Genomic DNA, 17,147 nt, shown 5'->3' with positions numbered 1-17,147 from the left:
AAGACACATCGCAGTAAATTCCGCACAAAATCTTCTCGGCTCTCCACGGATTTTGATGTGGAACCGAAAAATGCCTCTAATGTGCACAAAAATTCTGCAATAAGACATGCGGGTTTCGGGGGAAAATTCAAAGCAGCATTTCAAGGTGCAGATTTGCATGTGTAATGTGTGCTAATTCCAGCCCATGTTAAAACACCCTAGGGCACCTTAAAATAGCATCTAGTTTCGAGAACTGGTGGGAATTGGGATGCTGATCCAGCCTCCCCCCCCCCCCCCCCCTCCCTCATTGAAAGAGCCCGACAGTCACTAGCAGCCCTTTTAGTTTGGGGTTTTTATCGGATTATCAAATCTTGGCAACTTACTGGTCGCAACACAACTGCATATACTTGTTTTAGGATGCTATGTAGTAGGGTACAATATTTGGCTGTGCGATGTGTGTCACATAAAAGTCACTATGTAGCCCTAGCTTAACCCTTGTGCTGCTGCCAGCGTCGTTCTTCTGTACTTGAAGCAGAGTTATTGGGCATGCCTTCAGTTGACAAGGTGATCAACACAGTCTGTAAGACACTAACCTAACCTCTCCAGCACTAGAGAGCAGTGCAAGCAAGGTGCTGTCAATTAAAGGGGTTTTTCCAAGATTACAAGTTATCCCGTATCCACCGGATAGGGGGTCAACGCTGATACCTCAGTCGATCTCAAGGACAGTTTGGGTAACTTGGCAGCCCTATTGAAAGTGAATAGAGCGCTGGCACACTTGTGCAACCAGCGCCCCATTCAGTCTCCTCCTCACTGTGGGGGGCTTCAGTAACCTCACACTGAGAGGGAGGGGGACATGGGACCCCCATTCTCAAGATCAGCGGCGGTTTTAGCAGTAAAACCCCCATTGATCAGCAAATTATTCTCTATCCCGTGGATAGGGAATAACGTGTAATCTTGGTATAACCCTTTAAACTTCAGATGACTTTCTATTGACCCTGTCTTCAGCTAGAGAGCAGTGACCGCACTCGGACAAGCACTTCAGCCGACTCGTTCTAGTAATCGGGTAGGGGTCTCGGTAGCCTGACCTCCAGTGATCAAAACTTTTGACATGTCCCTATGACATTTAAAAGTTTCCAGAAAGCGCAGCTATACTTTTAGCTTCTTTGACTAGTGGGTATAGAAGCATTCAGAAACTCCAGTCGGTAGTTCCAGAAACATTGCTGAGACTCAAAGGTTCAAAGGTTTGGAGGGTTGCAGGTAAAGGATATTTACTTAAATGTAATCAACAGACTTTTGTGCGCCTATTAATATTCGATACATTTAGAGTGTTTTAATTGTTTTATTTGGTGTGGTAGAGCAGAAACAATCTGCCAAGATTGGGGCTATAATGGTTATCACACCCAAAAAACATGTTGCTAAGGCTTCGTTCACACGGACAACTTGGCATCACCGCAAGAAAATTGCAGCAATATCACAACGCTGGTCCATGTGATATCGCTGTGTCTTCTCACGGCAATGCCGCGATTTTGTAGCATCACATGCGAGGATTTTCAGGGGAGGGTTGAATTATAAGCACTACCCTGAAAATAAGCTGTAGCTGAAGAAGAGGAAAAAAATAATAAACCTACATCACCTTAGATGCGCTGTCAACCCGGCCACATCTTCTTCCCGGGTTTCAGCACTGATCTTCTTATTTTGTTCTGGCCAGGGGTTAAAGAATCCCCGCCTTCTGTAAGCGCTGGCTATGATTGGCTGACGCTTAGCCAATCACAGCCAGCACTCGATGAAAAATCCCCGCCTTTAGGAAGCACTGGCTGTGATTGGCTGAAGCTTAGCCAATCACAGCCAGCCCTCAATGAATGACTGTGATTGGTTCAATCACAGCCATTCATCAACTGCTTGCTGTGATTGGCTAAGCTTCAGCCAATCACAGCCAGCGCTTCCAGAAGGCGGGGATTTTTCAATCCCCAGCCAGGACAGAAGAAAATGATCAGTGCTGGGACCTAGGGAGAAGATGCAGCCGGGCTGATAGAGCATCTAAGGTGATGCATGTGTATTTTTATTTTTTTTCTGCAGTTAGGGCTTAGTTTAGGCATTGACAGTAGGATTTCCTACTGTCAAAGTTGCATCTCACCGCACAGAAACTGAGTTTTCATGCGATGCAACAGAGAGGAAGGCTCCATAGGGAAACATGGGCTAAAAAATCCTCACGAGTTGCATGCATATCGCCTGTGTTGGGTTGTCGCATGTTACAAATTATTGCATGTGTGAAGTAACCCATAGGAAAGCATGGGTTCTCACATATGCGATTTGTGGTACAAAATCGCGCGACTTTGTCGCCCGTATGAATGAGGTCTAAAAATTTAAATCCTAACCCGGTTATATGCGAGATAAAGTTGTAATCATTAGGGATGAGGAACACAAGACAATGTAACCCTAGGCTGAAATAGCTGCTTACAGAGAACAGTAGATGCTGTCAACTGCTTACCAAATGGAGATGGTGGTGGAAGAAAAATGCCCTGATGTAGAAACCTATTAACTCCATAGAGACAGAAGTGGAAGTGGATGGTATAAATGAATTGAAGACATGACTCAAATACAGCAAATAAGTTTTTTGTTTTTATTCTGTAATATCTGCTACATTTTTTTTCTATATAATCTTATATGTTTCATCTATAGTCTATATTCTTATTTATAATGGAATACTAATAATATTATGTTGTTTGTTTTTTTACATATAGATTTCTCCAAGAATAGGCTGATAGAAGTTCCGGTAGAAGTTTGTCATTTTGTGTCACTTGAAGCTCTCAACTTGTATCAAAACTGTATCAAAGTTATTCCTGACACTTTAGCCAATTTACAAATGCTGACTTATTTAAATATAAGGTAAGTATCTTTGTAGTTAAATTGTGTTTCATATTTGCTCTTAATTGTGTTTGTATTAAAGGGAAACTGTCCTAACTGCAGGCAGCATGTAATAGAGCAGGAGGAGCCGAGCAGATTGATATGTAGTTTATGCGGGGAGATTTAGTAGAACTTGTGTTTTAAGCATTTATACCTTTGCTTATTCTGAGCTTAGTGTCCTACTAGTGATTGACAGCTGTCTGTGTATGACTGCGCACATGGAAAAAGCTGTCAGTCACTCATAGCTCCGCCCACTGGACCACTCAGCTCAGAATGAACAGAGATATAAATGCATGAAGCAGAAGTTCTACCGAATCCTTCCAACAAAAGTACCAGACTGCTCAGCTCCTCCAGCCCTTTATCATGCTGCCCCCAGAATAGATTGCATTTTCAATGTGGCAGGTTCTCTTTAATGATAGTGGTTAAGTCAAATGTACTGTAATTCCCTTAACCCCTTCCCTCTCCATGACATAAGGTTATGTCATGGAAACGGGGTACTTCCCGCAAAATGACATACCCTTATGTCATAGGAGAGGGAATGATCATAGCCGATCTCACGCTAACCTGCAGCGGGAGCCGGCTGTCAATAGTAGCTGGCCTCCCGCTGCGACAGCCGGGGGCCTCTGTGACTTCGGCCGGCTTTTGCGATGTTATCGCAGAGAGCCCGGCTGGCTGCTATGGCAGCAGGACGCCAGATACCGGCGTCCTGTATTGCCATTGCCTAAGATCGCTGTAATAAGCGATAAGGCATGGCAGGAGAGAAGTCCTGCAATGCCTTATCATAGCGATCATCGGTGGTATGGTGCAAGTTCCTCAGAGGGACACAGATGGTGTAAAAAATAAATCAAAATAATGTACAAAAAATAAAAATGTACAAAAATAAATGTTAAACCCTTTTTTAATGCTTTTTTAATGCATATTAGCATAAAAAAAAACCCCACATATTTGGTATCGCCGTGTCCGTAACGACGCGTACAATAAATTGAACATGCTTTTTATCCTACACGGCAAAAAGCGTTAAAAAAACGCTTAAAAACTGTTTAGCATTTTGCCTCCCAAAAAACGCAATAAAAGTGGTTAAAAAAAACCATATGTACCCCAAAATGGTCACAATAAAAACTTCAGCATGCCCTCACAGAGCTCCATCCATGGAAAAATAAAAAAGTTATAGGACTCAGAATGCATCGATTTAGAAGAAAATAATAATTTCCAAAAAAAGGGTTTTTATTGTGGAAAAGTGGAAAAACCTAAAAAAAAAAAAAGAATTTTGGTATCGTTGTAACCGTACCGACCTGCAGAAAAAAATGTAGTGTCATTTATGCTGCATAATTAATGCTTTAAACACAAAAAATCTATGGCAGAATTGATGCGTTTTCTCTCCCTACAATCATAAAAAAAAAAAAAAAAATTGTTTTGCAATATAGTCTATGTACCCCAAAATGGTACCAATAAAAACTACAGTTCGCCACGCAAAAACAAGCTCTCATACGGCCGCGTCGATGGAAAAATAAAAAAGTTATGGCTTATGAAAAATGGAGATGAAAAAATACCAAAAATGCTTTAGTCCTCAACGCCAAAATAGGCCATGTCCTTAAGCGGTTAATTACCTTTTTGGGCAGGGTCTGACATAGCGGCCATTAAGTCATGCAGCCGAGAACCCCTCAGGTTGGCACAGCTTGTAGATTAATTGAGTGTTAAGAACTGTTGATAGTTCACGCTAAAACCACATGGCCATTAACAATCAGCAGTCAGTTAGCAATTCATTTACAAGCCGCACTGAATAAAATATGGAAGGGTTGAGTCCGTGTAATTGTATGCAATAAATTGTATCTTTATTTCCTTATATGTAATACATTGTAGCCAAGAGGCTGGAGAACACTGGAACATTCAGTCGTGTGGTAGCAGATCATGGGCTTTGAACCTTCACTGTTCGCAGTATGGAGGGAGTATATATGTATTTTTTTAGGAAAAATGCCAAAGCAGACAAATTAACTTTTTTTTTGTTTCATTTAATTTTTTTTATAACACATAGGCCGCCTGCAGACGAGCGGGTCGGATCCGGCAGCGAGAAATCTCGCCGCGCGATCCGACCCCAGAGCCTGCAGGGACGAGCGCGTACTCACCCGCGCCTGGCGGCCCCGGCTCTTTCATGTGCCGGCTGCCGCGCAGCCGGCGCATGCGCAGACCGGAGCCGGCGGCCAGGTGAGTGCGTGCCCCGCAGAAAATTAGAACATGCCGCGGTTTGTTTGCCGCGCGAGATTTCGCGCGGCCAAACCGCGGCCGTCTGCATAGGAGTGCGTATTGTAATGCACTCCTATGCAGACTTTCAGCGGCGGAAATCCCGCGGGAAATCCCGCGGCGGGATTTCCGCTCGTCTGCAGGCGGCCATACTCAGTCCCTATTTTGAATCTCTAAGGGCAATTTTGATCCACATTTTTCTTTTTGGTCTTTATTGTATTTATTTTCTAACTCCTTATAGGGAACCTGTCTGCTCGAACATACTATCCAAACTGAAGGGATCATATTATAGAGCAGAAGGAACCAAGCAGACTGATATATAGATTTATGGGGAAAGATTCTGTATAACTTGTATTTTATTCATTTATATCTCTACTTGAGATGAGCAGCACGCTCGGTAAGGGCAGTTACTTGAGTGAGCCACGCTCATCTCGAATAACTGCCTTCTCCTCCGAGCGTGCTTGGGGGGCGGCGGGGAAGAGCGAGTGAGGGGGAGAGAGAGAGAGCGAGAGAGAACGAGAAAGAGAGATGACTCTCCCTCCCCCCGCTTCCCTCCGAGCACGCTCGGAGGAGAAGGCAGTTTCTCGAGATGAGCGAGGCTCACTCGAGTAACTGCCCTTACCGAGCGCGCTCGTTCATCTCTAATCTCTACACGTTCTGAGCTAAAGAGTCCAATGGGCGGTCTTATCAGTGATTGACAGCTGTGTATGACTACATGATGCAGGGAAGGCTGTCAATCACTGATAGGACCGCCCATTGGACTCTTCCGCTCAGAATGTGCAGAGATATAAATGAATAAAATACAAGTCACGGACATGCGCTTTGTGACTTTTTTTCTTCACATTCCCCTCTCTACGCAGAGTAAGGCTCCATAATAAACCCTGTCCTTTCGCAGGCATTGCGAAAGGGCAGCATTTCAAAATGCAGCCCCTCAAGGGCTCCGTATGAAATGGGGAGACATAGAGCATGCTGCGATTTATTTCTCCTGCGTTTTATACGGATCTCCCCTCGCAGCTCGAACGCAGGTGTGAATAGAAGAAAGAAAGCCCATAGCCTTTCATTGCCTCCATTCACTGCGTGTTACGTGTGCGTAATATGCGGTGACAATACTCTCGTGTGAATGACCCCTTTAGGCCCTCTATTTCTGAAATAACGCTGATGCATATTCTCAATGGCTTGTAGCTACAGATACTGAATTGCTACATGATGGTAATCATTTTTTATTTACAAAAGAATAGAAAATCCCTTGAAGTGATATGCAATAAATATTAATATAGCATGCACTGAAAATGGAAAGCTGCAGATGATTCCGAGCCGTCGGGAAGCATCCTGCAGTATTCAGTTGTTTTCAAGGCCCTTTCTTCCTCCCACACACTCAGTTTTCGCTGTATGTAGAGATATGGCTGTGAAGCCCTCTTCACGTAGCGCTCTTGGACACAATTCAGCTGCACGTCTGAAAACACGAGGGAGCTCGCCGTTCTTTTTTTTACATGTCTTTATGAATCACTTAAGAAAATTAGAGCTTGGCAAAGAATCCTACCATTTTCTTTTTTTTTTTTCAGCCGAAATCAACTCTCCTCGTTGCCAGCCTGCATCTGTGGTCTTCCTCTAAAAGTATTAATTGCAAGTAATAATAAACTTGGATTTCTGCCCGAAGAAATAGGTCAACTACAGCAGTTAATGGAGCTGGTATGTGACGGAATAGAATATTTTTTATATATATATCTTGCTTGTATTGTAGGGGGGAAGGGGGTGGGAGTTCTAACCTAAAGCTGATGTGTGGGATCGAAGGTAAGCCAAATTTATCAAGCCCTGCGGGATCGTGTGAACTTTATCTAATGACTTGAAAATTGGTACTTTCCTATGAAAGAAAGCAGAAATCTGGCAGCGAAGTAACTGAAAGACCTTTGGAAAATCACTTAGTGAAGCAAATTTATGAAAACGAAAAGGCTAAAGTGACAACGGCGAATTTGCAACAAATGACTATAATGCTAGAAATGAAAAGCGGTATTACAAGACCAGAAGCACATAGTAATCATGTAGGATGCCCCCGGCTGTGCCAGTGTTCTTAGGCTTATTGATGGCACAACGGGCATGATGACGGGTCTTAATATAGCAGTGAGACCCGGCTAGTATGCTAGCAGACTAAAGCTGTATATCTGTATGTATATAGTTCTATGTAAACACATTCACTTCCCCTGGAGTAACTGCTATCAATTTCCCCAATAGTCTCTTCCAGGTCTTCGCCTCTACTGTAGTCCATTCATAACAAACTAATTAAACGGCCTGTTTCAGACGAGCGTTTTACAACACATCCGTAATATGGATCCGTATTACAGACGCATTATAGATGACATTACATCATCACTCTGTTCATGAAATACATGAAACATACCACCGTGTATAGATACATATATTTATATTAGCTCCATATTACGGTCCGCAAACCATGGGCTAAATACGGAGCTAAAAAATACGCTAGTCCCAAAGCGGAGCTACAGTATGTATTGCCTTAACTGGGTTGGCCAGTTAACAGACAACCCCACTTTAATAGGGTTAACCGCTTATTCTCCTGGCATCGGCGCTCGCCTCCTGAGCACCATAATGCAAGGACTTTGGGAACGTGACACTGCAGCCTTTTATTTGCTGCAGCGGTCACCCGAATTTCTGTGTTTATCAGCCATTACAAAAGTAAATGAGACCACAGCGGGCTGCAGCGATGAAACCCGGCGGCCGCAGAGAGGTAAGTATATCACAGTTTATTATTTTAATACTAGCAGCCCTATTGAAGCAGGGTTGCCCGATAACAGGACAACCCCTTTAACAACGAGACCTGAAAGGGCCTTAATAGGCAGCTAAGACTTATTGTTTTTTGCCTTTCAGTATTTTCGTAGCCATAACCCTTTTTTTTTTTTTTATGAGAAACCTGGCCATCCCAAAAATATAGGGGAGTCTCCTTTGATCATGCCGCATTGACAGTCCTCTGTGATAAAAGCATTAAAGGGATAGTCTTGGCGAATTTTGAAAATTTTCCTAATGTTTCCACTTATTGCCATTATTCCGCCAAACTGAACTCTAGTACCTTTTTTTTTTGCCTGACCTGCACCACCGCTGCTTTCTAACCAGCTTCAGATTTCCACATTGCTATTTAAAATGAGCGCTGGGGAATGCAAAACCAATATCTATGACAATGCCCCAGTTACTGACGAGTGCATATTCACAGCTGTACAAACGGAGTTGTCATTACATAATCTGAAGGTACTGAGCATGCCTGACCAGGAAAACGACTGAGCATGGAGGTCGTAACCATTGGATACCAATGGAGAACTAAGGATGGGAGCGGTAGACTGCAAGTAACGTGATATCTCTGTAGCTTTGTAAAACAAATTATAACATTATAATTAAAATTATATGTTATTGCCTTATGCAGAAAATAACTTTCACTTTGAATCAACCGAATAGCCCTTTAAACAGTTGGGATCAGAGATTCCGCCGATCCCTGCTGCAGTTAGCAGGCTGCTCTTTTAGTGGCAGTTCTTAAAGCCTAAAGTTTGTCTAAAGTTCTTTCAGATTTTTTTTTGACACGCCTAAAAAAATTTCTCGAACGCCGAGATTTCTCTCCATCAAAAGATAAGACTTGTCCTATCTTTTGATGGCAGAACGCCGGAAGTTTCATAGACTCTTATGGGAGACTACGCGAGCTGCCCAGCAAAGGGAAGGGGAGGGAGTTTTACACTGCGGGGACTTCCTTCACTCCCGCGGGGATTCCCTTCATTCTGGCGGCCGAGGGATTTTGGGGCTGCGGCATCAGTGCACTGCAAGACGCCGTAGCCAGTCGCGTAAAATCACGAAAAACAGCCTCGACTTGGTCATAGCTATTGTTTGTTCACGCAATTTAGCACTCTGATGGCCATGGTGTTTTAGCATGGCTATCGGAGTGCTAAAATGAGGGTGTGAAGGAGGCCTTACTGAACCCTGGGTGAGAATCATAGTATGGAAACCAGTAAGGAGACCTTAATTGCCCCTGTTTAAGCAGTGGAATCCTGTGGTTTTGTGCAGAAAAACAGGATTGGGATAGAACCTGGGGAGGAACACCAAAATGTGGTGTGAGCGCCCCCTAGACACCAGCAGCACTAGAAATTATGCAGTATTTATTTCAGCAGAGTTTACTTGAATGAACATTTAAATAGAAAAATGGCAATACTATTCTTCTAGCGTGCAAGTGCCAAGTGGAATCCATCACTGAGAAAACACCGCTATTTGACATGACTGTAATTAAAAACTGGCACAAAAATGCAGGGGAGGATTACTTAGCCCTCTCCCTGGTGGATTAAATTGTAATTAAACCTTATTAAAGGTCATGACATGCAAACTTAATATCGGCATTAATTACAACCCCAGTATATATTATTGAATACGTGCGGATGTAGACAACACAAAGTGCCGATGTTGGAATAAATACAGTTTTAGGCCAGTTTCACACGGATTATTACGGGTGCATCTATGCACCCATAAATAATATGGTTGACTGTTACAGCCGGACTGCTACTGAGCTGAACTCATCCCTATGATGCTCTAAATTCGGGAGAGTAGACCCATGGTTGGTCCGGGGCACTCCTCCATACTATGGGGACATAAATGTCCTACAATACACTTGTGTGAAAACGGTCTAAAAGAGTAGGAGTTTTGAAAACTTTTCTAAGGGGCAATGGAATGGGGTAAAATAAAAGATAAGCAGTAATCGCCTGATAAATGGCTTCCAAATCCAGCACAGCGGCTCCGATTCCCATTGCTGTGATCCTGAATGCTCCTGCAGTGGTGATTTGCCATTCATCACTCACGTGACCATGCAGCTAGTCATTGGCTTTAGTGATCGCATGTGCATGAATGTCACATGACTGCTGAGAGCAGTGATTGGTGCAGCTGTCATGAGAATGAAAAACAGCATGTGACTGCTAGAGGACAAGCCCTCATACAACGACGTTGATGGATAATTAAAGGGGTTACAATTTTTTAAAAGGGAGGAGGAAAAAACGAAAATGGAAAAAAGCAAAAGCGCTCCGTCACTAAGGGGTTAACTGTTTGTACACAAACCTGATCCACTCACACAGCTTTATGTATGTATATATCTATAATATCTTATGTGTCTACTTCTTGTAGTCTGTAATATCCTGTGAGTAGAGCTCTCACCCATGTTTTCTGGCACAAATTGTGTGTCTAAATGGGCCTTTAGAATGTGCTAGATTCATCATCCAGCATCAGCCACTGTGATCAACCTGGCATATTATGAGACTCTCTAGTCTAAGTTTTGCACTGACTATTAGACAGTACTAGTACATGTTCCCCCATTTTGGTATAACACTCCCACTGTAATATATTGGATAAAGTACCACCTGATGTGAATTTTAAGAGTTTTAAGTCTTTAAGGAGTTTCATTACCATATTAAGCAGTAGGCTGTAACCCGGATGAATTCATACAATTCACAGAACTCCAAGGTCAATCCTAATAATCTTAATAATAAATACCATGGAGTACATTATTCCTAATAATACTCAATTGCTGTAGGAAGTGAAGTTGCAGCCTCCACCTGACTATCATATATATATATATATACACTGCGGACTTTCCGGGGGAAAGCAGGAGATTTAAAAAAAAAAATTAAAGGACGGCGCATGCGTGTGGCATGCCGAGCGCATCTGCCGTGCAGAGGAAAGAAGATCTGGCCGCGACGGAGGAGACCCGCTCCGTGTCTGGACAGGTGAATAAAATGTACTTTTTGCCCCATGTCGGCAGGCACGGCAGGAATCCACTGCGGTATTCCACACTCAGAATCCGTGCGTGCCCATGGACATGAGGCCTTACCTTCATAATGTTTACTGTTCACAAAAGTAGGAAAGCATGCATTTATCTTCTGATTTAGTTGCTTGAACTACTGTAACTTTCAAGTATTGTTCATTTTGTTACTACAGGACATCAGCTGCAATGAAATAACATCTTTGCCACAGCAAATAGGTCTACTTAAGTCTCTGCGTGAATTAAACGTAAGAAGAAACTATTTAAAAGTTCTACCTCAGGGTAAGTGCTCAGATGTGTCTCTTACATTCTCATCACTTCACACAAGAGAGATAAGTTGTTTAAAAGTTACTATTTTTGTATTAGTCAGGCTATATCGGATGTACTGACTCGTTAAAGAAGTTGTACACCTATGAGCTCTCATTGACTTATCCTCAGGTTAGTCCAACAATAGCAGATTGGTGGGGATCCGCCACTAGGGATCTCTGCTGATCAATTGTTTGCTGGACTGCTGCATTCAGGCACAGAGCTGATTTATACTGGAAGCTGGGAGCTCTTTTCCCACTGCAGTGACATAGCTTGGTATTGCAGGCCAATGAATGACAATGTAGACTACCAAGCCAGGCCACTACAGTGGGAACGGAGCCCTCTGTTTCCTGCAGAAATCAGCTGTGTGCCTGAGTGCAGCAGCCTGGCAAACTGCTGATTAGTAAATCCTGAGGATTGGCCATCAGCAGCTCATAACTGGACAACCTCTTTAAGACTAAGTGATCTTTCACACAATGCAGTAGCCAGTGTGGTAAAATAAGAAAAGTGATCATTATACTTACTAATTGCCTTTTCTTTTTTTAATAACTTTTTTTTTATTGAAAATCATTTTGCAAACCGTAAAAAAAAAGTGCAATATAAGTTTTCAGTAACAACGTCAGAAAAATTGTTACTGAAATATTGCAATAGAATTTTGTATCCAATCAAGCAAAATTGAAACAAAAAAAAAATGAAAGGCTTAGTCAATTGCCGATAGCAATAAGGAAGTTCAGTGTAACATAACTGATATGGTACAGGAGCGATGGGGGATTTTAAAAGTGACCGTTTTTTGTGTTTTTTTTGTTTGTTTTTTTTTTACTCATAAACAGGTTGGAAAACCTCTTTAATCTAAGAAAGTAATAACTTTCCAATACGATATAAATAAAGCAACTACAATATTAGCCGGCCAGGGTAAAGCAAAAATACGGACACTGGGTTCTTTCTCATTTCCTTTATTTGTGCACGCATTTCTCGCCTTATAGAATTCTATGGGGGGGGTGCACAAACGCGCATGCAATTCGCAAGAGGATGTGTGAAATACAGCGCACAACCACGGGTAAAAGAATACTTCTGGACCTCATTAGGCTTAACATGTGAACATGTCCTGTGTGCGCAAAAAGTGTATAAAAATGAGCAAACACGCAAGGAAAAGCTGTTTGTTCAAGGCGCAAATGCGTTGCACGGAGTTGCGTGCAAAAATGCATAGTCCAGTTTGAAGGAGCCCTAAGATGTACTCATTATTGTATCTTCCAGAATGGAAGAAGGCATTTGGGTTGTAGATCAGGTCACATTTAGGGTTTTTGTTGGTAGGTTTGCAGAATGTAATTGAGGCCGTATTAATTTTCCCTAAATTCCCTCCTGTGTTGTTCTTGGAACAGTCATGACAATATGAGAAAACTTAAGTTTGACCCGGTCTGATCACATACTTTATAGAGGAGAGGATAGTAAAAAGTGAAATGATATATATATTTGCTCGATGCAAGAGTAGATCTTCTTATAAACTGTGTCAATTGTGTAATAAAAGTTTTATATACATTGTTATGAACTGTAAAGTCTCAGATTTCTCTGGCTTGGAGCTGCTACAATCGTATGTTAACATAGGTTCTTGTCACATTGTGTCGTACGTTACCACGATGCCAAGACATGTACATGTAAAGCTAGATTTTATGAAATGGGTTAAAGCTCATATTAGGCTGCTCTGACACCCGCGGTAGGCGTCCGTTCACGGTTTCTGTCTCGCTGCTCCGTTTTTGGAGGAGAGAAACTGAAATAAAACGGATCTGTTTTTTTCCCCCATTGATTTCAATAGGGGTTTAAAAAAAACAAAAAAAAAACAAAACAGGAAGCGAATGGAAGGGCTTTCGATCCATTAGGTTGCCGTTTTTTTTGGGATGAGAAAATAGCGCAGTCTGTAGCATTATTTTTTCATCCCCAAAAAATGGAAACCTGACGCAATGGTAGCAACCCGAAGCATTTCTGTGTGCTTTCCATTCAAATTGAAATCGATGGGGAAAAAAACCTGATCCTTTTTTTTCCGTTTCTCTCCTCCAAAAACGGAACAGAGAGACGGAATTCCTGAGCTGAGCCCCGACGCCGGTGGGAAAGAAGCCTAACTTTGTCACCGGTGGTTTTCTTTTGCAAACCAAATAGTGGCTGACACAAATAGAACTACTCTGCCGCCTTCACACGGGAGAGAAAATCATGTGAGATTTGTGCATTGTGAGACGTACTAATGTGAACCTCATTCTTTTGAATGGGGTCGTACACATGAGTGATTTTTTTTCCCGAATGGCACGGCCATGCGAAGCGATGCAGGAAACAAATTGCAGCATGTTCTGTCTTGCATTGCAGCAGCCATTGTCTTCAATGGGTCCAGTAGCAGCATCGCACCATGTGCTAGGTCTTCCATTGAAAACAATGGGAGAAACTCCATGATCCTCCACCGCAGCTGACAGCCACGGCGGAGGACTGCTTCTTCTCCGAAGTGATGTAAGGCTATTTTGACATAAAAATGCCTTGCATCCTCAGGGAATTCTCATGGCCGGGAGCGCAATATGGGGGCTGTTTTTAATTTTCCTTAATGTTGGATAACCGTTTAAACTTAACTATTAAGCCAAGTTTACTACAATTTGGGACCCCCCAGCTGCGCTTTACATCAGTTCGTACATATAAGTTACAACCCCTTCAGTGTTCTGATCACCGGGGGTTCCAGAGAGCGATAATGTTAATCTTAGTTGTTACAAGACAGCGGCACAAAGACCAGGAGAATACGCAGAGTTGTTTATTGGCTTGTACAGCTCTTTAATGTCTTGTCATACTAACTAAATATCCATTCTTGTTTACAGAAATAGTAGATCTTCCTTTGGTAAAATTAGATTTTTCCTGCAATAAAATCCTGATACTACCACTTTGTTTTAGAAAAATGGTGCAATTACAAGTATTAGTACTTGAGAATAACCCACTACAGTCTCCTCCCGCACAGGTGAGTGATTCTAGAATAGCCGGATTGTTATATGATGTCCTTTTATTTTTGCTTACTATACCATCACTATATTTTATAGCACTTTATATTAACTCTTTGGATACTTCACATGTATACTTACTAACATGTACCTAATATGGTGGCATAATATGATGAGCATTCAGACACATTTAGTTATTTCTCTGCTTTTTCATTAAGGTTAGAAAATCCCTTTATATTGGTTTGATTTCTGTTAATGGGAATCTGACCTGACATACTAGGCAAGCTGAGTGAAGGTTTAGAACATTGTATGAGGTTCTTGGATTCGATGCTTTATACAGCCTTTTCCTATGTAAGAGGAAGGAATGGCATGTCAGAACCTCATTTTAACTTATTTTTCCCTTTTACAAGGTTATTCCATCTGTGGACATTTATCACTTATGCAGACTCGAACTGGCCCACAGAAGAACTGGTGAATCCCCCGGTGGGCCCTGGGCTAACTGGGTAGCTTATCTATTTATATAGCTGCATTGGCTGAGAGGACATCTAGGTGCACCGACAGACCAGCCAGTATTCTCCTGACATTGCCTCCTTTACCAAACCTCTTCAGGTGCTATTGTCTGCAGCCTGGCACTAAGCGAGCATACATAAGGCCGGTCTCGCATCCGCTTTGGAGCCCCCGGTCGGAAGTTCCGTTGCAGATCTGGCTCAAAATACCGGCAGAAAAAGCTTCTGTCTAAAAGCTAAGCGGAAACCGAACACACCCCATTATAGTCAATGGAGTCGGTTCGGCGCTGTTTGGTCCCGTCTTGAGATGGAGCCATTCGGCAAGCAGGGATTCCTCTTTCCTGCTTCCCAAACAGAGCAAGAAAGTGGAACCCTGGGCGCAGACGTGAACTCACCCGTACCTGCTCACAGAGCTAAGAGAACCACTAGTCCAAGACAAGGGCCAGGCAGAAGACTGAGAAGACCCCAAGACGTCTGAAGAGATCCCAAGACAGAGTCTTATTCAAAGGTCAGGCAGCAGCCACTACTGAATAAAGTAACAGACAAGAATTTGTGTATCAATGTGAGTTACACTTTGGTTTTTCAGACTTTTTAAAACAACAAAAATATAATTTTAGCAGGATTAATTTATCAAACGGGCATTATCGTTACGTCCGCTGGGAGCACTAAAGCACCACACCTCAGAACGGATGCAAGCGCGTCCATTTAAAGCCCACAAATACACTTAAATAGTATTTGCACTACAAAATACACCTCTCCAGGCAAGATGGAAGGTACCCTGTCCCTTACTAATCAGGGAAAGTGGGGCACCCCTGCCTAAAAGTTGGGTGCTTGTTCCGATAAGGTCGGACCCACTCTCTTTATCTGGGACATGGCTATCCCTGACCAGGAACCTGGAGAAGTGCACAAAACACACGTAGGACATGACACTGTACACATACACAGAACAGGACTTCATATAAAGCACGTCTGGCCACCCTCACAGACATACCACATGTTACTGCTCACACCAACACACATGGTTGTGCATATAACATATAACAGGAACCCCACCCAGAGCTCACATGCATACAGTTGGTAAACCATAACCAGTCCAAGTGTCCTCACAACAGGGGAATAGAGAGTCAGCCACCGTGCTGATATAAGGAACAGTGTCAGGCATCACCCATCTGACACACACATAGGACATCAGACGTCTGGGGGCCACACCTGTCCAGGGATAGGGAGAAACCTGCGGGCCACCCGCACCTGTGTGGTCACCGTACCACACACTACACAATGCATGCACCCCAGAAGGCAAGGAGGGGAGGTATAGCGGGTGTCCAGACCGTCTTCAGGGGAGGAGAGAGACACTACAGACATGCATGCAAACACCAGCTCTGTGTGGGATTAACAGTGGAGAACTAAAATGACCAGCAATCTCTCCCAAGAGTTTGCTGGTATTTATCTGCTGCAGACCAGGGGGAATGGCTGGTGGAGAATACCCCACCCAGCTAGCTCAAGTAACCCCTACCTCTCAAGGTGTGCACAAGGAAACCTGTAGAACCACAGGTCCCAGACACACAACCTTAACAGTAATATAGGATTGTCATTGTCCTAGGGTGGTCTTGGGCTGTGAGAGGACAATCTGTTATAACCTTACTCCACATCAGGGGTCCATCTAGATGTGTGAGGATCAAACGGGCTTTTTCTGGCCTATGAGAGGACAATTTGTTATAGCCATGCTCCACATCAAGGGTCCATATAGGTGTGAGAGTACTATAAGTGGGTTACTAGGATCGCATCTCTGCTATCGTTAGATGCTCAGAGTGTAATTACCCACAAACTAATAAAAGGGGGATGTTTTACACTTCTAGATTTTTCTTGTTTTGAAGTCTGAAAAACCTAAGTGTAACTTACATTGACACACACGTTCTTGTCTGCTCGTCCGTCTTGTTTGTCCATAGCCCAAAGTTTTTAGCGTGTATACTAATAATACATGCTGTGGCTGTAAGAGTGATCTCACCTTTTATGAGGAATACCATGAATGCCAACTTTGGACTCCTCATCTATCGGATGAGTAGGGGTCCACCAATTCTCACCTGCCATGTTCTCCATATACTTCAGTTGAAACTTGGTCACACGCAAACATAGCCACCTTTCCATGGAGACGTATGGAGAATGCTGTGACCTTGAATTTGCTATTGGGGATCAGGTAATATTTGCATGTAGCTGTACAGTGGGCCTCCAAAATGAATTTTACCGGTGGGCCCAGGCACCACAGTCCCATACTGCCCTTATCCATGGGATAGGTGATAAATATTAGACTGTTGGCACCCTCGCCAGTCACTTAAATGAGAGATCCCAGTCTTCTGTTTCTTCCAGTTGTGCAAAACCAAGCATACATGTTGCTGCTCCATACAACGATATGAAACAGCCAGTTAGAGTACTTTCCATAGCTCAAATAGAGACTCCATG

General features: G+C 43.0%; 1 protein-coding gene across 2 annotated transcripts in view; it reads left to right on the top strand.

Moving 5' to 3' along the window:
* LRCH1 (leucine rich repeats and calponin homology domain containing 1) overlaps positions 1–17,147 on the top strand; it is a 204,805-nt gene that overhangs the window by 88,907 nt on the left and 98,751 nt on the right. For both annotated transcript variants that reach the window (XM_066586152.1, XM_066586142.1), the window contains exons 2-5: positions 2,721–2,865; positions 6,684–6,810; positions 11,092–11,197; positions 14,068–14,204. In XM_066586152.1, the coding sequence (XP_066442249.1) occupies positions 2,721–2,865; positions 6,684–6,810; positions 11,092–11,197; positions 14,068–14,204 (515 nt within the window). The remainder of the gene's footprint in view (positions 1–2,720; positions 2,866–6,683; positions 6,811–11,091; positions 11,198–14,067; positions 14,205–17,147) is intronic.

This window comes from Eleutherodactylus coqui, chromosome 1 (genome assembly GCF_035609145.1).
Source record: "Eleutherodactylus coqui strain aEleCoq1 chromosome 1, aEleCoq1.hap1, whole genome shotgun sequence".
Classification (NCBI taxonomy): Eukaryota; Metazoa; Chordata; class Amphibia; order Anura; family Eleutherodactylidae; genus Eleutherodactylus; species Eleutherodactylus coqui.
The sequence above is the reverse complement of the archived record's forward strand: the minus strand, read 5'-3'. Positions and strand labels throughout refer to the sequence as shown.